Source organism: Nymphaea colorata, chromosome 1 (assembly GCF_008831285.2).
Source record: "Nymphaea colorata isolate Beijing-Zhang1983 chromosome 1, ASM883128v2, whole genome shotgun sequence".
NCBI classification, from domain to species: domain Eukaryota; kingdom Viridiplantae; phylum Streptophyta; class Magnoliopsida; order Nymphaeales; family Nymphaeaceae; genus Nymphaea; species Nymphaea colorata.
In genome coordinates this window covers 41709112-41736180 of record NC_045138.2, presented here as the reverse complement: position 1 = coordinate 41736180, position 27069 = coordinate 41709112, and the positions used below count along the sequence as shown (strand labels likewise).

General features: G+C 39.1%; 1 protein-coding gene across 1 annotated transcript in view; it reads right to left on the bottom strand.

Annotated features, from left to right (window-relative positions):
- LOC116254614 (E3 ubiquitin-protein ligase COP1) overlaps positions 1 to 27069 on the bottom strand; it is a 57758-nt gene that overhangs the window by 3255 nt on the left and 27434 nt on the right. Inside the window, exons 2-11 of the mRNA XM_031630116.2 lie at positions 26373 to 26450; positions 16455 to 16610; positions 14787 to 15143; positions 13818 to 13975; positions 13633 to 13698; positions 10057 to 10135; positions 9817 to 9972; positions 9608 to 9706; positions 9109 to 9213; positions 8846 to 9025 (exon numbers count right to left, since the gene is read on the bottom strand). Of these exons, the coding sequence (XP_031485976.1) occupies positions 8846 to 9025; positions 9109 to 9213; positions 9608 to 9706; positions 9817 to 9972; positions 10057 to 10135; positions 13633 to 13698; positions 13818 to 13975; positions 14787 to 15143; positions 16455 to 16610; positions 26373 to 26450 (1434 nt within the window). The remainder of the gene's footprint in view (positions 1 to 8845; positions 9026 to 9108; positions 9214 to 9607; positions 9707 to 9816; positions 9973 to 10056; positions 10136 to 13632; positions 13699 to 13817; positions 13976 to 14786; positions 15144 to 16454; positions 16611 to 26372; positions 26451 to 27069) is intronic.

The window sequence follows — 27069 nt, the reverse complement described above, 5'->3', positions numbered from 1 at the left end:
TAAGGAGACGGTGAGGGAATAGGGGTTGGGCGTGCTGTGTGGAGAAGGACCTGATCACGCCTATGTGGAAGGCGTGATCAGATCCTCATGTTGATCGTGTGAAGCAGAGTGTTGTGGGTGCAGCGTGACTTGGGATGCTGTGGTTTGTGGTGTTCGTGGATGATACTTCAACGGTGATTGGAACTTTCGTGTGAAGCAAAGTGTTGTGGGTGGAGCGTGACTTGACGCTGTGGTTTGTGGAGTCTATAAGCTGATTATGAATGCCATCTTGATATGAGCAGAATCTTCTATAGATTGTGGATGCTTTGTGGAGTCTATATGCTGCTTATGAACTCAGTTTTGATATGAGCAGAATTTTTCTATAGATCGTGGATACAAAATCAGTAAAGTAAGGCTCCGTGAGGACTGCTGCTGATTCTTAGTACAAGATTTATTGATATTGTGGATTCCTTTGACACGTGGACAGCTAGTTTTATGAGAACCAGCTGCTGTTATAAGTCACAGCCGTCTTCAGTCGATTGGGGATTCAATTTTTCAGTCATCGGCTGAAACAGACCTGTAAGTGATAGTGATTTCTTAGCCTTTTTTTTTAACTTGTGCGTGAATCTGGTCTTCTTTATTTACTATGGCTGAAAACAGTAAATCTGAAGGGTCTGCTGACTACAAGATGGCTGGGAATTCCTTCACATATGGAACCACGATTAAGCTTAATGGTTCAAATTATGAAATATGGTCTAGGGTATTCATAATGTCGGGCTGGTCATAGGAAGAAATATATTCTTGAGGAGGATGAACCTACTGAAAAAAAAAGGATATATGCTGCGTGGGATGAAGATAATTATATTGTTATGTCTTGGATTATGAATAGTGTGGAGTCTCATATAGCCCCAACTATTGCATATTATACCAAGGACAATGATATGTGGTCTTTCTTGAGGAAGACATACTCGCATGGCACTAATGTAGTCAAAATCCTACAACTAGAAGAGGAGTTATGCAACATTCGACAAGGGGATCAGGACCTATCTCAGTATTTTGCTACATTGACTGCTGCATATGAATGGTTAAAGGCTCTTCGTCCACCTTGCCAGCATTGTTATGCATCACACGTTGAGACTGGTATGGTAGCGAAGTTCCTATCTGGCCTATCTTCAGAATACTCTGTGGCAAAGTCTCAAATTCTCACAAGCAGTGAACTTCCAGATTTAGTAGACACGTATAATAAGCTGAGTCATTTTGCAGCCACTCTTTCTCAGAATACGAATGACACACCAGTCTCTGCACTTGTGATATCAGGAGGACGGGGTCCTAGTTCTTTTGGTGGCACTAGGGGACGTGGTATAGGCTGTTGTGCAGGACGTGGTAGATTTCAGTGGTTTTATTGTGGCAAAGTTGATCATCTAGAAGATTGTTGTTGGGACAAGCATCCTCACCTCCGTTCGAACGTCTCTTCTGGACGTGGTGGAGGTAGAATCGCCACTGGCAAAGGCCCTTCTTCATCCCAAGCAGCCCATTCAAAGGCAACAATATCAATGGTTGACTCTTCTACTGATCCTTCTATATCTATGTCATATTCCCTTAACTTAAGTAAAGATGAATATGATCGTGTTCTTGCTCAGCGGTCTGCCTCTACATCTGTTGATGTTGCTGTTATAGACTCTGCATTCTCTGTTGGTACTTCCACTGATGATCCAGGTATGACATGGATGATAGATTCTGGTGCTTCTAAACATTGTTGTAATCAACCACATAATTTTTCATCTTTTGTCAGATTTTCTACACCACAGCATGTCAGATTGGCTGATGGCAAGCTGTCCCCGGTTCTGGGCAGCGGTGATATCTACCTCCCACATTTAGGCACTGTTACACGTGCTATATGCTCCTCAGTTTCCCGTTAACTTGTTATCCGTTAAACAGATAGCTATTGATTTAAAGTGTAAAGTCATTTTTGACCCTGGTTCTTGTTCTTTTCAGGACTTACTAACTGGGAAGATGATTGGTGGCGGCCATGAACGTGAGGGACTTTATTTTCTGTCAATCCCAGTTGATGTTGCTGCATCTTCAGTTCATTCGAAGCCTTCTCCTTTTTAATGGCATCTCAGACTGGGTCATCCGTCAGTACCAAAACTTCGTCGCATGTTTCCTGATATTCCTGCGTCAGAGACATTCTTGTGTGATGCTTGTCAGTTGGGCAAGCATACACGGAGCGTCTTTACTTCAAGTCAGAGTCCGTCAAGTCAGAGTCCTTTTGATTTTATTCATGTGGATGTATGGGGTCCTAGTCGGGTTCCTTTTCGGTCATGTTTTCGATATTATCTTGTTCTAGTTGATGATTTTACTAGAGTCAGTTGAGTTTTCTTGTTAAGGGAAAGATCTGAAGTCATATGTATTCTTCAAAAGTTTATCAAGGAAATAAAAACTCAGTTTGGACTCATTGTAAAAAATATTCGCACTGAAAATGCTTTTGAATTCAAGTCTTCCATTGTACTTCAGTTTTATGCCGACCATGAAATTCGACCTCAATATACTTGTCCACATACGTCCCAACAAAATGGTGTAGCCGAACGCAAACATCGGCAACTCCTAAACGTAGTTCGTACCCTCATGTTACATTCTCACATGCCTGCCTATTTTTGGGGTGATGCTATTCTTACTGCATGTTACCTCATTAATAGATTACCCTCTTCCTCCATTCAAGAACGTATTCTAATTCAAATTCTATATCCAGGACGTTCATTATTTCATTAACCTCCCAAAGTTTTTGGATGCACTTGCTTTGCACACATCCTAGACCCGAACAAAAATAAACTTGCTGCCCAAGCCATCAAATGTGTCTTTATTGGCTACTCAGCCAATCAAAAAGGATATAAATGCTTTGATCCCCTGACTAAGAAAGACATTATCAGTGCGGATGTTACCTTCTTTGAGTCTCGTCCTTATTTTCCTCTGTCAAGTCCCTCTTCATCAGAGATGCATGCACCTATACCACTTCCTATTCCACCAGTGTCACTTGAGTCTTTTCCACCATCTCAACCTAGGTCACATGAACGTTGTCTTGAGCCTATGTTGGTTTACACTCGTCGTCTAGGTCCCTCTCTCAACCGTCCACCAGCATCGTCTCAAGAGGTAAGCTCTACTGATAAGACTGACTCAGGTTTAGATGATGACAATTCTACAGCAGATCTCCCTATTGCCATTCGCAAGGGCAAGCGACAGTGCACATTACATCCTATTTCTAATTTTGTCTCTACTGCCCATCTGAGTACAAGTCTAGTGCAGTTTGATCAAGCTCTATCTAGTCATGTTATCCCATCTTCTCACCATCACGCCCTGTTAGATCCACGTTGGCGACAAGCTATGCAGGAGGAAATGGATTCTCTTCTCGGGGGACTTGGGATTTGGTAGACCCCCCGACACACTGTGATGTGGTTGGATCACGATGGGTATTCACCATCAAGTATCATTCTGATGGTTCAGTTGAAAGGTTCAAAGCCCGTCTTGTCGCCAAATGGTATACTCAGACTTATGGTGTTGACTTCTTTGAGACATTTTCGCCTGTGGCTCGGTTGGGCACTATTCGACTGATTATCTCTTGCTGTCTAACGATAGTGGCCTCTTTTTCAGCTGGATGTGAAAAATGCCTTTCTATATGGAGACCTTTCTGAAATCGTCTATATGCAGCAACCACCTGGTTTTGAGCGACAGGGGGAGTGTTCCAAGGTATGCAAATTAAAGAAGGCTATTTATGGACTTAAACAGAGTCCCCGTGGCGTGCATGGTTCCAGAAACTTACTGAAGTGTTATCTAAGTGTGGATTTCGTCGATCCCAGCTTGATCACTCATTGTTTATCAAGCGAGACTGTGCAGGACTTGTGATATTGATTGTCTACGTGGATGATATTGTTCTTACTGGGGAAAATGATCAAGAGATAGCTCAAACAAAGGAGTTTTTACAGCAACACTTTGTTATAAAAGACCTTGGACAACTCCGCTATTTTCTTGGTATTGAGGTGGCTCGTAGTAATAAAGGAGTCGTAGTGTCTCAAAAGAAATATGTCCTTGATCTTCTGCAGGAAAGAAGACTATTGGGGGCTAAGCCTGCCACACTTCTCATGAATCCCCGCATTCATATACATGATGATGACTCAAAGCCGTTTGACTCTAGATCTTACAGGTTCCTGATAGGGAAACTGTTATATTTGACTGTCACTGGCCCCGACATTAGCTTTGCTGTGAATAAGTTAAAGCTAGTTCATGGAAAAACCCCGGAAGGTTCATTGGGATGCGGCTCTAATGATTGTCAGATACTTGAAATCTTCCCCGGGAAAGAGGTTATGGTTCAAAAAGGGAGAATGTGTTGACATTGAAGCGTAAAGTGATGCTGATTATGCAGGGTCTGTAGATGATAGGAAGTCTACTACAGTTTTTTGTGTCTTTGTGGGCGGTAATCTCATTTCCTGGAGGAGCAAGAAGCAGAATGTGGTGGCTCGTTCTAGTGCTGAGTCAGAATATAGGGCTATGGCTCAAACTGCGGCTGAAATGTCGTGGGTTAGATCACTACATATATCGCTAACAATCCTATCTTCCATGAGAGGTGTTAAAGATGCAAAAGAGTTTTTCTGAAATATTAGGAAGTTAGGGAGGAGTTCTTTAAATGCTTTCTTATTTTTATTGGACTACTTTTGTAAATTCTCTAACCCTAATCTCTTTTAATAGAGATTAGGGTCACGTAATGAAGTATTCCTTTCGGCTATCTCTCTCTCTCTCTTGTAACATGGTATCAGAGCAGGGTTTGGCGTCGACTGCAGGATGAGTTTTCCGGTGACCTTCTTCTCAAACAACCACCTTCTCCGACGATAATCTTTCCGGCGAACAGCCAAGTGAGTTCCTTACTGTTTTATCGTCCTCTCTCTTGTCATTGCCATCCTTTATTCCCTCTTATCACCCAATAAGGAGACAGTGAGGGAATAGGGGTTGGGCGTGCTGTGTGGAGAAGGACCTGATCACGCCTATGTGGAAGGCGTGATCAGATCCTCATGTTGATCGTGTGAAGCAGAGTGTTGTGGGTGCAGCGTGACTTGGGACGCTGTGGTTTGTGGTGTTCGTGGATGCTACTTCAACGGTGATTGGAACTTCATGTTGATCGTCTGAAGCAAAGTGTTGTGGGTGCACCGTGACTTGACACTGTGGTTTGTGGAGTCTATATGCTGTTTATGAACTCAGTTTTGATATGAGCAGAATTTTTCTATAGATCGTGGAAACAAAATCAGTAAAGTAAGGCTGCGTGAGGACTGCTGCTGATTCTTAGTACAAGATTTATTGATATCGTGGATTTCTTTGACACGTGGACAGCTAGTTTTATGAGAACCAACTGTTGTTATAAGTCCCAGCCGTCTTCAGTCGATTGGGGATTCAATTTTTCAGTCATCGGCTGAAACAAACCTAAACGTGATTAGCACCCTTGCGTTGCTGCTGCCGTGGAAGACATGGAGAAACCTTGATGACGTTGCTGCCGTGGAAGATCAGATCTGATTTTCTGCTGATTGGTTGGAAGCAAATCAACGAAGTCTTGTATCAGATCTGCCCTTTGAAGTTATATATCAGATCTGCCCTTTTGCTGTTGTGTGTGGAGTCATGCTGTTTGAAGGCTGCTGATTGGCGTGTGGAGCAGAAATGACCTGCTGATTGTGGAGGCTTTAGCTGCTGTTTGTGGGTGTAGTTTGGCATGTGGAGCAGAAATGATCAGCTGATCGTGGAGGCTATTTTAGCAACAACTTGACGTGGATGGTGTTACGCTGATCATATGTGGGGGGCAACAACAACAGTCAGCCATAAGTAGCAGAGGTCAGCAGCTGTCTTTTGGAGTTTTATTCATGGGCCTGCTATCATCCGCAGCAATTGATTCAAATCTCTGTAATCTGTTATCTACTCCCTTTTATACGGTTCAGATTTGGTTAGTTTCTGTGATTACAGATTCTCCCTTATTGCATAGCGTATGATATTCGTATAATCTTTGAGGATAGTAGAGATTTTTTTTATGTGGTGTCTGACTGCTGCTTCCTGTATATTGTGTGCCATACGTGGGTGGTATTAAGACATGATCTGATTATCACATAGTTCATGTGGAGCAGAATGGTAGACTGCTAGACATATGTGCAGTCATGTGCAGAGTTACTAAGTCTGGTGTTGTAGCAGCCATCTAATATTCAGGTGGAGTAGAATTGTGGACTGTTGGGGGTGTGCGCAGTCACATGTGGGTCAACTGGCATTGGGACTATTGGGACTGCTTATTATTATTCTTTTTTTTGGAGTTCTGTGATCCGTAAAGATTTATTTCTTGATTGAAGTTGACTGTTGCATCTGATACATACATATTGTGCCCAAAATTTTGATTGGAATTTTACTATGGCTGATGGTAATGTGTTCGAGGGTTCCAATGACTACAAGATGACTGGAAATTCCTTCTCATATGCCAATACTACTGGAATAGACTCAGCCTTCTCTGTTGGTGCTCCTACCGATGGCCCAGATATGATGTGGATGATAGATTCTGGAGCCTCCAGGCATTGTTGTAATCAATCACACATTTTTCATCTTTAGTCAGATTCTCTACACCACAGCATGTCAGACTAGCTGATGGCAAGCTATCTCCTGTGTTGGGCAGCGGTGATATTTATCTCCCACATTTAGGCACTATTACTCACGTGCTCTATGCTCCTCAGTTTCCTGTTAATTTGCTATCTGTTAAGCAGCTGGCTATTGACTTACAGTGTAGAGTCATTTTTTACCCTGGTTCATGATCTTTTAGGACTTACTAACTGGGAAGGTGATTGGTGGCGGCCATGAACGTGAGGGTCTCTATTTCTTGTCTGTCCCAGTAAATGTTGCTGTATCATCATTCTCCTCGAAGACTTCTCCTTTCCAGTGGCATCTCAGACTAGGTCATCCATCAGTGTCCAAACTTCATCGCATGTTTCCAGGTATTACTGCATCAGAGTCCTTCTTATGTGATGTTTGCCAGTTAGGCAAACATACACGGAGCAGCTTTCCATCGAGTCAGAGTCCATCTAGTTAAAGTCCATTTGATCTCATTCATGTGGATGTATGGGGTCCTAGTCAGGTTCCTTTTCACTCACGTTTTCGGTATTATCTTGTTTTGGTTGATGATTTTACTAGAGTCAGTTGGGTATTCTTGTTACGGGAAAGATCGGAAGTCATATGTATTCTTCCGAAATTTGTCAAACAAATAAAAACTCAGTTTGGTTTCATTGTCAAAAATATTCGCACTGATAATGCTCTTGAATTCAAATCCTCCGTGCTACTTCAATTTTATGCCAATCATGGAATTCGAACTTAATATACTTGTCCTCACACGTCCCAACAAAATGGTGTTGCCGAACGTAAACATCGACAACTCCTAAATGTGGCCTGTACCCTCATGTTGCATTCACACATGCCTGCCTATTTTTGGGGTGATGCGATTCTTACCGCATGCTATCTCATTAATAGATTACCCTCGTCAGCCATCCAAGAACGTATTCTCATTCAACTTTTATATCCAGATCGACCATTATTTCATATACCTCCCGAAGTGTTTGGATGCACCTGCTTTGCACACATCCTAGGCCCAGACAAAAACAAACTTGCTGCCCAAGCCATCAAATGTGTATTCATTGGATACTATGCCAATCAAAAAGGAACTAGAGAATATGTTATTCATGTTTTCTTCTTATTGGATTTACAGCTTTAGGTTCACTTTAGGCTTTTAATCTTCAGTAACTAGAGAATAAAGATTCAGTAGTTGGTTTGGAAAATTACAAAAATTTGCATGTTTTGTGAACATTGGGTAATGATGCTAAAATGTAAACTTGTTCTTTTTCTGCAACTTTAAGAACTTTAAAATTTTAACTTCCTAACGTTAAATCTTTAAACATTTTAATCATTTTTACTGTCATGTTATAATATGTTTAATGTGCTAACATATGTTTTCATTGTTATAGATTGATAGCCAGTGTCTTTCATTGAGAAATATTTTTCTTAATAATTTGAAAATTTAATGGTGCATTTGATTGTTTCTTTCCTTATTGGGGCTATGTCACACGGGTGTGGATGCGATATGGGTGCGGATACGGCAATTTTCAAAATTTTCGGATACGCGGACACGGCTAAAAAAACAATAAATTAATAGTTCACTCTTACAATCTTGTGAGAAAATGTGTTTTATCACAAAAGTACTGAATATTTGAAAGGATTGTTCATGGAAATAATTGGATGCATCACAAAAAATTGATAAAATGAAAAAAAAAATTAAATTTTTATTTTTTATTTTTTGCCATGTCCTAGCCGAGTCCCGTGTCGGCGAGTCGACACGGGTACGCGGCCTCTTTAGCCGCGTCCGTGTGACATAGTATTGGGGTTGAGAAGGGAGAGGAGGGGATTGCTAATTCCACCAAGGCTGTATGTGCCACTCACGGCCTAGGCAGCAAATAGTGTTTTTGAATCATAAGCAATCACTTATCAAGTATATTTCATGTTATAAAATTAAGAACTCCAGTAATACCCTCACATTAAGAACAACTACACAGAGAAAATAGTTAAATCACCAAAATGCCCCTGCAAGCCATGCATCCGCACCATATATGACTTGTAGCTTCAGCATGAAGCTTAAACTACATTGTCATTGTGTGAACAGGACACAAGTTGTGTTTGAAAAGTGAGCCTCATGCTACAAGGAGGGGTTGACGAGCAGTTAACATAATACATGAAACAAATTCAACTTGGGCACAAGAAAGCAATTAAACATACAAGCAATTCAAGTTAGACAGAGGAAAGCAATAAAACATACAAGAAAGTTTTCCTTCACATCCCACAATCGCAGTGTGCTGTCTGTTGATGCTGATGCCAGCTCATCATTGGATAAAAACTTCACATATGAAACTGCCTTTCTGTGTCCACTGAAAACATGTAATGGAGCACTAATATTTCTCAAGTCATAATAATGAATGTGATGGTCAGCAGAACCAACCTGTACCAGAATGAGAAATCAAATGTCATGCAGTGACATAAAAAAATGAAAGAAAAGTGGTCAGAAAGGGAAAAACACATTACTGCTATATATCTGCTTGATCCTGGATTATATTTGACACAGCATATGTTCGCTTTCATATCAATGTTCAGCACACTTGCTTCTTGCTTGGTGCACCAGACCTTAACCTGTACCACCAAATACTTGGAATCACAAAAAATAGAAGAGCAAAAGCACTAGGAATGCACAGGATACATTTCTTGAAAGGGATAATAAAACCATCCCACGGTGAAGCCACTTGGCATATGTGGCCCATCAGAAGTAAACCCAGGGTGAGACGCTACCACCCACAACTTACAAAGAAAAAAAAAAGCCATATGAAAATTAAGCTTTAGTAAGTGCAACGGTTTAGGGTGGGACTTCAGTATCTTCACTACAACACTCTTTGTAAAATCCATCTTACCCATCTCCGGCACTAGATTATAGCTTCCACCATCTACCAGGTACATATAAATATGTTTTTACATACTGTCAATATTATTATAACACAATTGAGAATCATGAACCTGAAATTTTTTGTACCTTACAGTCATCACTACCAGATACAAGCATTGAGGGCTCCGTCCGTGAAAAATCAACACTCCATGCTCTCTTCTCATGCTCCTCATATTCCATGATGCTCTAAAAGCACACAAGATCATCTTGACAATTGATTACCAACAGTTAAGGAATAAAGGCATTCTATAACTCTTTCTTCCTGTATATTCGACAAGAGAGCATTCTCTGATTACCTGGCGGGTATTTACATCCCAGACAGTTACAATGCCATCATAGTCACTACTTGCAATCTGGTTTTTAATGTATTTGTTCCAACTCAGACAACTAAGCTTGAATCTGGTGGACATCTCCACCACAGGACAGTGGACATCAGAAGGCTCATTTACAACCTAGAAAATAACCAATATCCACTAAACATTTAGAATGAGTAATTTCTTTACAAAAAATACTGATCAATGAGTTCTTATACTCACAGTCGAAAACTCAAAAACTTTGATACGTCTAGAAACTCCAGCAGTAGCAAAGAACTCATCATCTCTATCAAATTCAATGCTGCAATTAAATTGATACCAAGAAAAGTCAGGCACAAGTCTAGTAGACAATGTAAAATATGATTTAATGATAAAAAACCCATAAGCAGTTGAAGCTAATAATAAGAGAATCAAAAGTGCAGATGCAACAGAAGCAGGTGCAGATTGTTAGACTATATATGTATATATGTATCATATCATAGATTAAGTCTATAAATATATGTCAGTCTTTTATATATATCCTTGGAGTTATATATGTGTGTGTGTGTGTGTGTGTGTGTGTGTACATTTAGGTTTTGAGTTTTGTGTATCTTATTTATTTTATTTCTGTACTTTTTTATTCTGTTTTTTGTTTGTTAGGACTAGCCATTGGTTAGTTCCAAAGACTAGATTTCTAGCAGATAGAACTAGTGCAAGCACTATAGTCTCCCTTACTGCTCTCTTGTTTTCCATATATTGTGGACTTTGATCCCCTGTAATGTTATGGCCTTAGACCTGGTTTTTGTATTAGATTTCCTCTCTTTAACACATTTCAGTTTTACTCAAGAGTGTGAGAACTGCAGTTCTGTTCTTAAGGCTGAACCTCTGTTATTCTTGCTGATCGGAACTTGATTTACATGGTATCAGAGCGCTGTGTTTGTCCTTAATTTGTTACCCAGATTTCTTCAAAGTGATTGCATCTTGAAGACTGTCTTCCTGTTGGATCGTAACTGTGTTGCTCACAGCTGTTTGGTGAAACTGCTCAGACTGCAGAGTGCTGTTTCTGGAGCTATTAGTTATGCAAATTTTTCTACTGGATGGCATGTGTTTAGGAGGCCAGTTGTCTAAAGCTGCTGAAAAAAGATTATTGATACTGACCTATCCAAGACATACTTAACTTTGGTAACTCTTCATCAGATAAGTTCTCTTGAATTCTTGACTCAGGAGCATCTCTCTGTATGTCCCAAATGGCTTCTTGCTTTCCAAATACACTAGTTGAAAACTCTTGTCCTAAGTCACACGGCTGCGACAACTATGGTGGCGCACGCGCACCCATGCGGGTGCGAGTGCTGGTGCGACCCGACACGGCACCCGACTTGGTCAAACCGAATCGGGTGCTGCTAACCGCACCCGTTCTTCTTTTTTTTTATTTCTTTTTCATTTTTTTCCTTCTCCTATCTTTCCCTCTTTTTTTTTCCCTTCTCTCTCTCCCCCCTTATTTTATTGAATAAAACTTTGAATTTTGTATGAGATTAAGGTAACCTAGATAAAAAAAAGTTTTAAAGTATAGACAAATAACATATATATGTGTGTGTGTGTATATATATATATATATATATATATATGCTCTCGTCGCACCCGCACCCAAGTTTTTTTTGTAACTTGCTGCATCCCACACCAGCACCCGCACCCATGTGACATAGCTTCTGTGTCGTAGAAACCGCTGATGGAACACTTCTTTCGATTGAGTATTCTGGAAACATTGATAAAAAATTTAATTCAAAGATTGTTCAAATACCAAAAGTTAACTAGACACCCAAAACTTAATTTGAATCTTCTATCAGTTTCTCAAATAAAATAACTGATCATGGTTCTGAGATAGTTTCTTCCAAAACAGATTTTGGATAGAGGATCATCTTTCCAGGAAGACTCTAGAAAAGACCTTTATTATGTTAACTATTTGAATCTATTCAAAGCTTTCTGTAATTCACAAAGAAAGATGACATACAATTTTGGCATCAAAGACTTGGACATTCAAGTTTTGGAAAGATTGTATGCCTTTTATGAAAGAAATATGTAAACAAATCTATTATAGTTGTATTAAACAGAAATTAAAAGTCTTACCTTTTGGTGATTGAATATTTGTTAAAAAATCTCCTTTTTGATTACTGAACTCGGATGTTTGCTGTCCTGCTCCCATTATGTCTAAAGGTGGTTTGTCTTACTATGCCATATTTGTTGATAATTACTCAGGATATGTTTGGATTTACTTTTAAGTTCTTTATCACTTTAAAAACTTTATAATATGATCAAAATTTGACACCAGTATTAAAATCCTTAGAAGAGATTCAGAGGGGAATATCTTGATAATGATTTAAATAAAAAATGTATATGAAAAAGACATTTTACATTAAAAATCTTGTCCCAGCTCCCCTCAATAAAATGCGGTTCCTGAAAGAAAGCATTGGCATATTATTGAAACCACAAGGGCCCTTCCCATGTTTATTTTAGGCCGAAGCTGCTATCACATCCATGTTTTTGAAAAGTAGAATGCCCTCCAAGACTTTCGAAAATGTTTCTCCTTTCAAAGACTTTACATCTTGGAACTTAACTATAATCTTTAAAAAATTTTGGTTGCAAATGTTTTGTTATAAATTACAAAAATGATAAGCTTTCTTCTAAGGCTTAATGTGCTTTTATTGGGTACTCAAAAAGGAAATAGATGTTGTGACCCTAAAAGATAAACCTTTAGTATCATACAATGTTAAATTTCTTGAAAATGAAAATGAATTGGAAGAAAATGAATCCAAACATGATGTTGATTATGCTTTCATTTATGATTGGATGGATGATGATTCCTTTCTTGATGATATGCAGTCTGAAGATGATACAATGAAAACAATACTTCGATGGATGAAAATGCATACCTTGTAAAAATATGCCAACTAGGAATATCATTACTTACATAAGAAAAATTCATCAACCTCTAAGACGCACTCAAATTGAAGTCTATGATCCCATGTGTTTTTATGGCCTTAGACCTGATTCTTGTATCTGATTTTCTCTCTTTTCATATATTTCAGTTCTACTCAAGAGTGTGAGAAGTGCAGTTCTGTTCTTAAGGTTGGATGCCTGTTATTTTTTGTGATTGATACCTGATTTACACAGGTCTGACGCACATAACAACCTCTTTAAAGGGTTTGAGACAAAGTTCACTGACATCCAAATGTGCATAGCTGCACTTGCACTTGTCTTTGTTTGATGTTGTTTTTCTACAGGAGTATTTTTTTAGTTCCAAGAATAGTCCATAAGCAGTATCATTTCTAATTTTCTACGTTTAAATCACACTCACACACATCACTTTGAAATTTCATGGAAAGGCTTTCTTCAGAAGTTTCTTTCCATTTCTTTTTTCCTTCTCAAAATCTCAGGATTCAAAAAGCTTTAACTTAAAAGTATATAAAGAATAATATAATGTATAAATAATGATTTTATTACTAACTTTGTAAATTATTGAAGTCACTCAAAATAGTTTTAAAAATAAAAAACAAACAAGAAATGAAAATATATTTTTTTAACAAATACGGAAAATATATCATGATATTGTTGTGATATTTATTTTCTCGCCCAACAAAAACCGTCTTTCTTTTTGGTGATAAAATCATAAAACACAATTTCCTCAAAATATTGTGGATATTTGTCAAGGACAACGAGACATTCAAGACAAAAAATACTGCATAATGTAAAACCTTTAATATAGTAATAATGTGTTTATCTAACATCCATTTGGATATAAAATTTGTAAATCAAGGATCTTACCTTGAAACAATATTTGCAGAATGAAACAGATCTCCATGCCTAAGCTCTGCAAGGACCCGCAAGCGGCTAAAAAATGTATGTAACAGGATTAGTAGCAACAAATCTGGACAAAAAAGTAAAACTATCAACAGAAAGCATCCCTAAGGTACTCAGTTCAAGTGATTTTGAGATGTGATAATTATCACCTGTATCGAGTAAAGGTTGTAAGTACAGACTGGAAATCTTCAAGACCTGCATGGTATCCTTCTCTACTTATAGCATTAAAATCCCTCTCTCCTTGTTTAATAGTTGGATTACTCATTTTACGTCGTTTTTGAAGGTAACACTCTTGCAAGTCATCAAACTGTGTGCAGAGAAAAAAAATGCAACAAGCAGGAATACTTAACAAGTTAAATAAAATTTCAAGTTGAAAATTTGAAGAGAGAATAACAATATAATTGCAGAATGTCACAGAAAAACTTGACAAAGTTAAAGTGTCCTGTTGATTGTAAGATCAATGCCAAGAAAAGAGACAAGAAGTGAGGCTATGAAAGATTAATATGAATATGAATAAAATTACATCTGAAGTTATTATTCCAACCCAGTTGTAGAACATCACAGAAGAACTTCAGCAAAGTTAAAGTGTTCCTATTGCTTGTAGATCAACGCCAAGAAAAGACAAGATTAGGGCTAAGAAAGCGTAGTACAAGTATGAATAAAATTACTATTGGTGGAATACGCGTGACATAAAAAGTACCTTAAGCTAAACGTTTTAATTAGTAACAGAAAGGCAGGGCCCATTTTCCCAACAACTTTTGCATAAAAAACTCATTAATAAGCTGGTTGTTGAAACCATCCATGAACTTTCTGATCGTTCAGAAACCAAAGACATAAAGTATAAAGAAAAACAGGAACAAAATTCTCCATGTAGAATGTTTCCATTCGTAGTCACTATATAACAATTTGTAGAATAGTCACTCAAAGTACATGTCACAAAATGACCATAAATATCAGTGTCTGTTGAAGTTGGAAGTCACACCACATTAACCGTGTATTATAAACCTAAACATCACACAGAAGTACAAGTGGCCAGTGGACATGGACAACCAAAGCGACTAACTGGAATGCCTTTGGTTTTAGAGTAACAAAAGGTGAAATATGTCTTAATAACCAACCTGCGCATTAACTCTTCGTCTCCTGGCAACTGCAAGTCCCGATTGACCACCAACATTTTGGGAGTCTGATCCATTAAGTGAAGACCTCTTCTGGAGTACCTGAGAAATTCCTTGGAGCTTAGGATCAACTTTCTTGGTGTGAAAACTTGCTGAGCCTGACCCATCTTGACAACTTTGTGCATTGGATGTAGCAATACTTCCATGTTTATTTACTGAAGATGGCCAATTTGTTCTAGACATAGGATCGTCAAGCATCCTCAACTTGACTGAGTACCTTTCCCTGGCCCGGTATAACTCCATCCGATGGCGTTCGACTGCATTCATATCTTCTTTAATGTATTCAAGATCAGTTTGGACCTGCAAGGTAAAAATCCCGTGAAAACAAATAAATTTAAACCCTAACTAGATAAAGGCTTTTGAAACAACTTGAATGAATAAGTTGCACATTATAATGAACCCATATCTCACAAGCGTGCAACTAAAAGCTTGTTAAGATCATTCAATTCTAATCACATAATTATTGCAGGAAAGAAGAGGAAAATCAGTAACTAAAAAACATGCATAACATAGCATAAGCATTTTGAAAAAAGAAATGCAACCATTTGGAAGTTTTTGAGAGAGTGGCTTCCAATAAAAAGACTGATACGAAGATCCTTGTGGAAGAGGTTGACAATATAGTTCAAGTTCTGAAGTCCATAAACAAATGAAGATTAATGAAATATGACATATTTATACTCGTATTACCAGCAAGAGTGAAGCTCTAGAGTTCCTATTGGTCCTTTGGTCTGAAAGCTTTTCCAGTGTTCAACTGCTCAACAAGAGAATATGCACATCCAAGCAATGTATATTAGACTGAATTACGGAGGTTGAACTTATGTGTCACAGTCAAATCAGAACAATGTTAAAGCTTAACAAGACCATCCTATAGTGGGTCGTTGATTGCTCAGATTATGCTCCCCAGGTGTACTCTCACCAGGGTGTATTTGCACCTTTAAAATTGGGAGAAGGAAGCCAGACCTGTTCCCCTCCACCTTCCTTCCCTCAATTTTGAGGTTAAAAAGGTTCATGGACTAATTGAAGAAATGCAATAATACCCTTCACAAACACCTTAGAGATGGTAGGGATTCTCGTTAGTAAATAAGGGTGTTGCCCTAACTGGAGAAATACAATAATACCCTTCAAAATGGTTTACATGACTATGTACCATTGTCACAAATATTGGGAGATTTTTGAAAACCTCGCGATATTTATGAGAAAAACAAGTACAATGAAAATAGCAGGAAAATGCTGCGAGATTTTTGAAAATCTCAGCAAAAATGAACATCTTGTGATTTTCTCACGATTTTATTATGATTTTTTCGCTTCTTTATTAGTTTCCCAGTTATTTTATTTTATTCTAATTTTTAGGATTTTTTATTTTTTAAATTGGCAGACATTTTTCCTGAATTTTTCGGAGAAATACAATTTTGCCAAAAAGTACACTAGAAAAACCTTGCCGATATTTTTCCGAGAACGATATTTGTCACAATGGTATATACAAAACTGGTCCATACTCAACTAACCATAAAAAACATAATAACATAAAAACATACATATACATACATGATTCTTACAAATGACAAGGAAACAAAGGTTACTACATACAAGTAGAAAGATGAGAATGCTAACCTCATTCAACTCCTGAAGCTTTTGCTTCCTAAGGCAGTGTAGAAAATCAAGTAATATTTGCATATTTGTTTCAGCTTCTTCTTGCTCCATCTTTCTCTTCTTATCCACAAGAAGTGATAAGAGATCATCAAGCTCTTTCATGGATATATCAGCCCCCTGTTTAAGATCATCAACTTGTAGTTTCAGATACATTTTCATGCTAAATTGTGAAGGCCATAAATAATCTTCACCAGGCAATTAGTATATTTTCTGACTTGGAAAGGAAGATTATTCCTTTTGTCTCTCTAGACATCTTGATGGTTCGCTAATGACGCCAATGAGTTTGTTATGCAGGATCAGAAAGATACCAAGGGACAATCAATGTTACGTATGTCAGAGATCCAAGTTACTTGTTATAGATGGAAAAGGATTAAATTATTGTTGCATATTCACATTGACTCTATCACAAGAGGAGCTCATTGGATGCCAGATGAGTACAGGACTGAGTTATGGGACAACTGGTCAGAACTTATTCTTCAATCTCATAATCTCAAGCTCTGTATTTGAAGGACTTTCAAAATCTTAATAAAGTTCATTCACAACTATGGCGCACTTAATCAAGGTGCAGAATAATGTGGATCAGTTGGCTTCAATAAGGGAAATTGGTTTTGATTAGTAGAAAGTGCAACAGATTATTTCTGGTCTAAGACCAGAACATCAAGTTCTCTCCACTACTTTGATGCTTCTTATTCTTTCATGATTCAATCCTTGGATGATCAACTGCCTCATGAATCTTAAGGCTGATAATGGTGATTTCTTGTCATCAGAATAATAGAATACTTTCAAGTGGTGTTATTTGAAGGAGGAGAAGAGAGGATATCAAGGAGGATAAGCAACAAATTCAAATAGAGTTAAGAATGGAGGCTGAAGGTTTTAGCTTGCATTATTTGAAAAAAGCTGGGCATGCCTGCTAATTGTTATTATAAAGGTCATCCAACATAGACTACTGAGGGTAACTTCAATCAGCCTAGAGGACAACGATCAAACCAGAGCACCACCAAGCAACATACGCTCTATATGTTGCCATACATTTTCTTAAGACTACAGCAGAACAATCAAGGAGTTTAGTGTACTAATTCTAGTGTGGTTGCACATGTCACGAGGCATGTAGGTAAATTTTCTAAATTAGTTCCATTCATTGGGGAAAACAATGTTGTTGCTGGAGAGATAACTAAACATCCCATTACACACTGGGAATGTGTCCATTCCTTTTTTCAGTCTAAGTCCATTAAACTACTGATGTTCTTTATGTCCACAATATCAAGAAACATCTCCATTTTTGTCTCTAAAGTCTAAACATATTGGTAACACAAATCCCTGCATCATCTCTCACCCTATTCCATGTATGTGACGATGTTGACATGAAGACAACATATGTTGAAGGACAATAATGTGGAACATGCACAATTTCAAGGAGAAATTTATATGAAAATGCTTAGCATCATAGCATCACCTTCAACATCTGTTCCTGAGAAGTCTTTTGCATATGTAGTCAAACTGTCTGATTTTGTTGTAGTAGGTTAGGTCATTCTAGTCGCGAGATTATTTTGGGTCTTGTTACTAATGAACTAATCCCTGAGTCAAGTTGTGAATACGAGATTATGTTTTATTTGTTAGATATGCACAAAACATGTTATTCCTTTTCATATCTTGGAATAAGAGTGCTTCAAAGCTATTTGAGCTTGTACATACTGATGTTTGGGATCTAACACTAGATATTTCCTCCTCTAGGAGCAAATATTATGTTCTTCACATTGATGGTTATTCTTGGTATTCTTGGATACCCATGCTCAAAATCAGCTCTTCTCACATATTCATAATTTCAAAGTAATGGAGGCTGGATAGTACTCCTAATGATTTCATTGTATTTTTACAAGTCAAATAGTCAACTAAATTGTTCAAAGTGTATCTCATCACTGCATCTCTTGACAAAATGGGATCCCTAAAAAGACATTCATATCATGAGAGCACCTTACCATGATTGATTCTAGTGTTTTGTTAATGGGACTGTGGACTGAATGTTTTCATTTGGCTGTTCATATTTAAATAATCTGCCTATGAAAATTCTAAACAGGATTTTGCCATAGTCAATCTTGTATGCATCGTCTTGACGGATCTTGATGTATGGGTCCGGGTCTGGACCCGATCCCTTGTGTCCTAGTTTGGGCATACTTATACCATTGTAAACCCTAATCTTGGATGTTAATGAAGTTTCTAAGAGAGAGAGAGTCTGGCGGCTAGTGGGCACCAGACCTCCTTACCCGTGGTTTTTTCCCTCTAGTTGAGGGTTTTCCACGTTACATCTGTGTTCGATCTTTGGTTCTTGTGCGTTTATTATTTCTACATGGTATCAGAGCTAGCGAGCTTGGAAAAATTTTTTTTAGGGTTGTGAAGTTCCAACCCTGAACCACTTGCTGCTGCTGCCGCCACTGCTCCTCCTGCTGCTGCTGCTGCCGCCCAGCTGCATCGCCTGAGACCCTCTGCGTCGCCCATATCTGCCGCTGCCCTCTGCTCCTCCGCCGCTGCCATCTACCGCCGCTGCCCTTTGCCGCCCGTGCCCTAGTTGTGCAGTCGTTCTGCTCCAGCGCCATCGCTGTTTTTTCCCAGCGCCGCTGATCGCTCCAGCATCGCCCGACCAGGCTCCAGCGCCGTCCGACCAGATCCCAGTGTCTCTGCATCATCTACTGCCCTCTGAGTCACCTGACTTGATCATTGCTGTCGGTGACTCTCAGGTGTGTTGTTCTCAAGGGTTGCCGCTGCTCTGTGTCTCTGATGGTCAGCCGTTTGTAGTTGGTGATCATGGCCGACTCGTCTTCCTCCTCCACAGTCCATACCAATCAACCTGATGTTGGGACCGTGAGAACTGATAATGTAACGGTTCAAGTTACCACCATTCGACTTACCAAGGAGAATTATCTACGATGGTCCGCTGCAATTACTATGGGGATCGCTGGTCGAGGACGAATTGCCTATGTGAATAGAAGAAAGGTCGAACCTGCTGTGGATAGTATGGCTTGGGATACATGGTTTCTTGAGGACAACCAAGTAAAAACTTGGATTGTTAATTCAGTGTCTTCGGATATTCAACCCCTCATTCTTCATAAGAAGATTGCGAGGGATATGTGGATTATTTTGGAACAGATGTATGGTCAGATGAAAAGAAAAGTTTGTGTGTATCAACTAATGAAGGATGCGTATTGCCTGCGACAAGGGGATCTCTCTGTCGCAGATTTCTACGCAGCATTAAAATCTAAGTGGGAGGACCTTGACTACCATTCTGATGTTACATGGAGTTGTGCCCAAGACCAGATGCAGTATATGGCCAAGGAGTGGGAGAATAGGGTATTCCTTTTCTTAGCAGGACTGAACGATGAATTCGAGAATATAAGGAGGCAGATTCTTAACTCTGAGGAATCATTCGGTATTGAAGATGTTTATTCTCATGTTGAAGCTGAAGAGTAGAGGAGGCTGGTCATAAGTGGGAGAAAGGAGGATCCCATGTCTCACAATGAACGGTCTGCCTTCGTTAGCCGTGTCTCTATGGGAACTACCCGTTCTTCCCGTAAATGTACACACTGCAAAAAACTTGGTCATACTATGGACTTTTGTTGGGACCTGCATCCAGAGAAGAAGAATAGTAGGGGGTGGTCTTCTAGTGGAAAGAAGCCTATTTTGAATGCAACGAATCCTAGTGATAGTAAAGTTTCTATTTCTGCAAAACAGATTCGTGAGTTGCGCGCATATTTGAGCCAGATTGATGTTGGTCAGGCAGACACGTCAGATGAGGTGAAGGTCAATCAGGCACTGGCTGTTTCAGGTGAACAAGGTACTTCTTGCATGGGAGAGTGGATTGTTGATAGCGGTGCCACTCATCACATGACTGGCAACCCCAAACTCTTTCATGACTACAAGCTATCATCGGGAAAGGAACGTGTGTCCCTTGCCGATGGCTCCTTTACCTTTGTGGCAGGGAAAGGGAGTCTTTCTTTGTTGAACAATTTTTTAGTGCATGGTGCCTTGCATGTTCTCCATCTTCCCTTAAATCTTTTATCTGTTAGCAAGATTACCAAGGAACTCAACTGTGAACTTATATTTTCTGAAAACCGTTGTGTTTTGCAGGACTTGGTGACAGGGAAGAAGATTGGGATTGGTTTGGTGTATGATGGTTTATATCGGCTTCCAATACGCGTTGCCACAGCCCTTATGTCAGCAGTCAGCAGGACAGAGAAGAAGAAGGAAGAGTGTCGTCCGTTATTTTTATATTGGCATGAACGCCTTGGTCATCTCCCTTTTGGGATTTTGAAATAATTGTTCCCTGAATTATGTTCCAGTTTAAACATTTCCATGTTATCTTGTGATGTGTGTCAGTTTGCGAAGCATGTGAGAGCTTCGTATCCAATTTCAAATAGTCTTGCTAATAAAGCTTTCTCCTTGATTCATTCTGATGTGTGGGGGCCTTCAGGCATTCATTCTCGTGGTGGTTTTCAGTACTTTATGACTTTCATAGATGACTATTCAAGGTGTACTTTTGTTTATCTGTTGAAAGACTTTAGCGAAGTGCCTCATATTATAGAAACCTTCATCCTCCTAGTGGAAAACCAGTATGGTGAGTCTGTCAAGACATTCCGGTCTGATAATGCTCGTGAGTATATGTGTCTCACTGTCGAGGAATTTCTTCGAAAGAGGGGGTTTGTTCATAAGACATCATGTAGTTATACACCTCCTTAAAATGGAGTTGCTGAGAGAAAAAACCGTCAGTTACTAAATGGCACCACAACTTTACTGTTCCAAAGGAATCTTCCAAAATATTATTGGGGAGATGCAGTCATTACTAGTGCCTATTTGATTAATCGCATGCCTAGTCGAGTGCTAAATGGTCGTACATGCTACTCCATGCTTCCAGGGAGTAGCCAACCTTTTCACCTTCCTCCTCGGGTCTTTGGATGTGTGTGTTTCATTCATAATCACAGCCCGAATGTGAAAAAACTTGACTCCAAATCAATTAAGGGAATATTTCTTGGGTATTCTCCTACTCAAAAGGGGTATAAATGTCTAGATCCCAACTGGTCGAGTTCACATTACCAAGGATGTCACATTCTTGGAACATGTCTTTTATTTTGGTGAGAATTCTCTTCAAGGGGAGAAGTCAATGTCTAAGGAAGAGTATTTTCCAAGTCAGGAAATTCAGTTTACAGATTTTTTGGATTACAGGCGTGAAGAGAATCCACCTGTCGATGTGCTTGGAAAAGAAGAAGATGGAACGTCTATTGAGGTACATGAACAGGGAAAGGAGAGAGAGTGTCCTATGGAGACAGAAAAAAGATGCAATCGTCTGCAGGTGTATTCTAGGAGAAGAGTTTGTACTGACAAGGTGATTGATAGTGAGAAGTCCACTCCGAATCCCAATCCTACTTCTTCCTTGGATGACCCAAGTCATGCTCAGTAGCAACCTGTTGAAAGAGAAAGTCAAGACAGAAAATGAAAAGGAGGATCTTCCCATTGCCCTGAGAAAGGGTGTCAGGTCATGTACCAACACCCTATTGGTAACTTTGTATCTTATTCTAGATTGAGCACTGACTACAAATGTTTTGTATCCTCCTTGTCTGTGGATGTGATTCCCATGAATGTTACAGAGGCTCAGAGTGACCCCAAGTGGACTCATGCTATGCAAGAAGAAATGGAGGCCTTAGACAGAAATCAAACATGGGAGGTGGTAGAGATTCCTGAAGAAGCTCATTTGGTGGGGTCAAAGTGGGTCTACACCATTAAGTACAAACCAGATGGGAACATTGAGAGGTACAAAGCACGTCTGGTGGCCAAGGGGTTCAGTCAGAAATATGGGATCGACTACTTAGAGACGTTTGCCCCAGTTGCGAAGATGAAGGCTATTAGAGTTATTATTTCTTTTGTGCTACTGAAGGGTTGGGAGATGTGCCAACTCGATGTTAAAAATGTCTTTCTCAACGGAGATCTCGAAGAGGAAGTATATATGTGTATGCCCCCGGGTTTTGAGAATGTTGTAAACTGAAGAAGGCTTTGTATGGGTTCAAACAGTCTCCCCGAGCATGGTTTGAATGTCTCAGACTTGTTATGAAGAAGCATGGCTAAAAACAAGGAAATGGAGATCATACTCTCTTTGTAAAGAGGATAGAGGGTAAAGTTACTCTACTGCTGGTTTATGTTGATGATATGATTGTTACAGGTAATGATGAAAAAGAGATAGCAAGATTAAAGGGTTTACTATCGGCTGAATTTGATCTCAAGGACCTTGGCAAGCTAAAGTATTTCCTTGGTATTGAAATTGCCAGATCAGGTACAACTCTTGTGCTTAATCAAAGGAAGTATACCTTGGATTTACTGAAGGAGACAGGAAAACTGGAATGCAGACCAGCTTCTACTCCTCTGGATGCTGAGCACAAACTCGGTAGCAAGGATGGAGAACTTTTGTGTGAAGAAGCTAAAGGGAGATATCAACAACTAGTTGGTAAATTGATATACCTCACTCTGACTAGACCGGATATCACCTTTGCTGTAAATGTGATGAGCCAGTTTATGCATGCACCTACGAATGCGCACTTGAAGGTTGTAGATAGAATCCTGTGTTACTTGAAGAAGAATCCTGGCAAGGGACTTCTATATGTGAAACAAAGGTCTATAGAAATTGAAGGGTATTCTGATGCAGGTTGACACCAGAAGATCTACTTCAGGGTACTGCGTTTACTTGGGGGGAAATCTAGTTGTTTAGAGAAGCAAGAGACAAGATGTCTGCTCCCGCTCAAGTGCAGAAGCTAAATATAGGGCAGTTGCTACTGGAGTATCAGAGTTGTTGTGGCTAAAGATCTTGCTGACTGATATTGGGATAGAGATTGAAGGGCCTATGAGGATGTATTGTGATAACAAGTCTGCGATTAACTTGGCTAACAATCTGGTGCTTCATGATCGAACAAAGCATGTTGAGATTGACCGTCACTTCATCAGAGAAAGAATTGATGCCAGGGAGTTAACATTACCATACATGAAGTCTGAAGACCAAACTGCTGATATTCTAACTAAAGCTTTACATGTAACTCCATTTGAGAGAAATGTATCCAAGTTGGGCATGTTTGATATGTATGCCCAACTTGAGGGGGAGTGTTGACGGATCTTGATGTATGGGTCCGGGTCTGGACCCGATCCATTGTGTCCTAGTTTGGGCATACTTATACCATTGTAAACCCTAATCTTGTATGTTAATGAAGTTTCTAAGAGAGAGAGAGTCTGGCGGCTAGTGGGCACCAGACCTCCTTACCCGTGGTTTTTTCCCTCTAGTTGAGGGTTTTTCACGTTACATCTGTGTTAGATCTTTAGTTCTTGTGCGTCTATTATTTCTACACATCGTATGATACAGAGCCATATCATACAATACATATCATATCATTTGAGAAACACAATACACTTATATCTAAAGCATTTCTAAGAGTTGAAGGATGGAAGGTTCTTAATAGTTTCGGGAGAAATTGTCGATTTGAAGAAGAATTTGTTAATTTGAGGGACAAATTGTCCATTTAAGAGAAGATTTGTGCGTGGGTGACCATTTTTGTTTAAAGCAAGAGAGTTTTCTATTTTTTCTACGAGAGGTATGAAATCTCTCATTTTCACCATAAATTTCTATTCTTTCCTTAAGTTTACCATAGCTTTTCATTTGTTTTTTGAAATATGGCTTTCGATCACATACACCCAAAGGCAACGGTCTGCAACCGTGAATGAGAACGGCCAATTAAGACTTAAATGCAATTGCTGTCATAATCAGTTATGATGAGGGATGATTAGAGTAAAACACCACCCTCATGTGGCTATTGCACTGGCAGTAGAGAGAATCCATTTCCACCATATGTGAGGCAAAAATGTTTGGATATGCTTGACACTTTAAAGAAAAAGAAGATTGAAAAAAAAAGAAAAAAGAAAGATGAGACATAAATGAGCTATGGTGAACCCTAGGAAGTCGAGGATGAAAACGAATACAATGAAATATGAGTATCTTGACGCTCATTTAAAATCGAATGTGGCGAACTTCAGAGGAGAAGGGAAATGCATCACGCATAAAAGAGGCAGACCTTTTGGCAGGAAGAGAAAAGGTGCACCAGCCAGTATGCACGGTGAAAGATTACTTGATGGCAGGTAAAGTATTGGATCCATCACAAGCTTTGTTCCTTCCTATGTCACATGGGTGCAAGGTGTAGTTGGTATGGGTTCATATGCAGGCCCGAGCATTTTCTTTTTTAAAAACTTGGGTGCGAGTGCAGGCATATAAATATACATATATATATCGTGCGCATATAAATATACACACATATATATATATAGGAGTTCAATGTTGTCATCTATCAGATGTTGCTGGATGGTTAAAATTTAAAAAGCTGTAGCTAAAAAACTATCACTTAATTGGTATTAGCCACGGCATATAATGCAGAAACGGTTATGGTGGTTTTAGCAACGTTTTCTAATTCTTTTAGCGTGAATTTTTAAATTTTAACCATCTGGAAAACAATCAGATATAGTCCTCCTTTACAAGATGAGAAAGAGAAAGAGAGAGATGTGTGTGACCCAAAAAGACTAGAAAAGAGAGCAGAAGAGAGAGAGGGAGGGGAAATATAGAAGGGGAAGAAAAAAAAAGAGAGGCAAAAGCAAAAAGTGAAAGAGAGAGAAAAAGGAGAAAAAGTGAGTGAACGAATTTTTTTTGGCAAAAAAAGGGCACGTGTGGTTAACAGCACCTGATGTGCATTGATCGTGCCCAAGTGTGTGTAGAAGCCATGCCCCCATGTCCGCACCTACACCCGCATCGACGTGAGTGCAACACCCTTTTTGAAGAATCCATATGACATAGTTTCCTTCCTCTACAACTCTAAGTTCTCAACCCGACATCTGTATTACTATGACCTCGAAATATATGATAAAACAAGTGGACATGGCAGTTGGGAGATGGCATTATGGTGCATGTGTTTCATTTAATGCAGCTACCACATTTTGTTTCTAGGCTACGGCAGATGCAATTACTTATATAGGATGGGAATAAAGTTGCTACTCAAAAATTAATTTCCAAATCCAATGTTTGAGGCCTGGTTGAAATGCGTTCAAGTGGCAATTGCTTTTTACTTTTATCCTTTCCCAGGAAGTACTGGTGTGTGTTCTTGATGAAGTCGGACAATCTTGTGAAGACTTATTCTCAGATTTTCTAGGCTAGATCCTATCTTCAGTGTAAATTTCAGACACTCTCTAAAGGAACAATGTCTATCATGAAATACTTGAATCAAATCGCATCTATTTTTTATCTGCCTATTGTGGGATATAAGCTGGTTAACAAGGTCTGCAAGAGGCTACAGTATTTATAGGTCAAGGGGGGTTGGTTTTAGAGGAGGACAAGGACAAGGCAAAGGATCTTATTGGGGGGGGGGGGGGGGGCGATGGTGTGGGGGCGCAAGTTGATGCCTACCCCCAATACTGCTCCTGCCTTCTCATCTAAGGATGTGCCTACATGCTTCTATTGCAATAAATGAGGTCACATCAAGGCTAATTGCTGGATAATCTCCAAAATAAAGAACAGTTCAACAAAGGAGACAGTTTCTCAGAGAGGAGACAAAGACAAAGATACCTAGAACAAAGACCACCACAGTTTCAAGAAGTACCAGTTATAATGAAAAGCCTAGTTGCAAGGTATTAGACAACTACCAAGTGAGGACAAAGATAGATTTCATAGGTTGGAAACCACATGGTAAGGGGAAAAAAATCAAGAAAAAGCACTTAACATCATTTAGAAACTACATGTAAACAATCACTATTTAGAGCATTATTGGGGCTTTAGAAGATAAGAAATTGATTTATTATCAGATACTCAACAAATACCTGTTGCAGCGCTAGTCGCAGGTGCTCCACTGGTGAAGCTTTTTTGGCTATCTGACGGGCAGATGCCTTCTTCAGAAGCTAAAACCGAATAAGGAGTAGATGTTATAATTTGAAATCAAGATAACATGAGATCATTTACTTTGGCAATCAGAGAGCACTGGAAATGAATTATCTCATAGCTTTGTTACATGCATTTGTGGTATAACCACAGGAAATCATGCAAGAATTACAAATAGTGAGCTAAGGCCAAGAGAAAAGTAGAAATATTCTAAAATGAAACTCAATGAACAACAGAAAAGGGGAAAAATAAAATTATAAAAGAATGAGTCACCAACTAACAATCAATTAAGTAGTTCCTCAAATATAAAAGAAAACCTAAAGAATGAAGAATGACAATATCGTTCTCATCCATTTAGGAAATAAAAGTACCTCATGTATGGTATTAGTTACAGGCCATCTATTCAGGGATCAATTTGCAAAGAAAGATAAACAAACAATCCGAAGTCATAAAGTAACCAACCATAACCCCAGGAGTGATAGATTTTGGGTATCAAACTATAACCCACGATCAGTTTCAGCGAAGGAAAATTTAAGAGAGAGAACAAGAAAAGAGAAAAGGTTTGACATTCTCACGCAACCCATTTATATAATGATCATTCTACACAGTTTACAAGAATCTAGAATGAAGCAACCACAA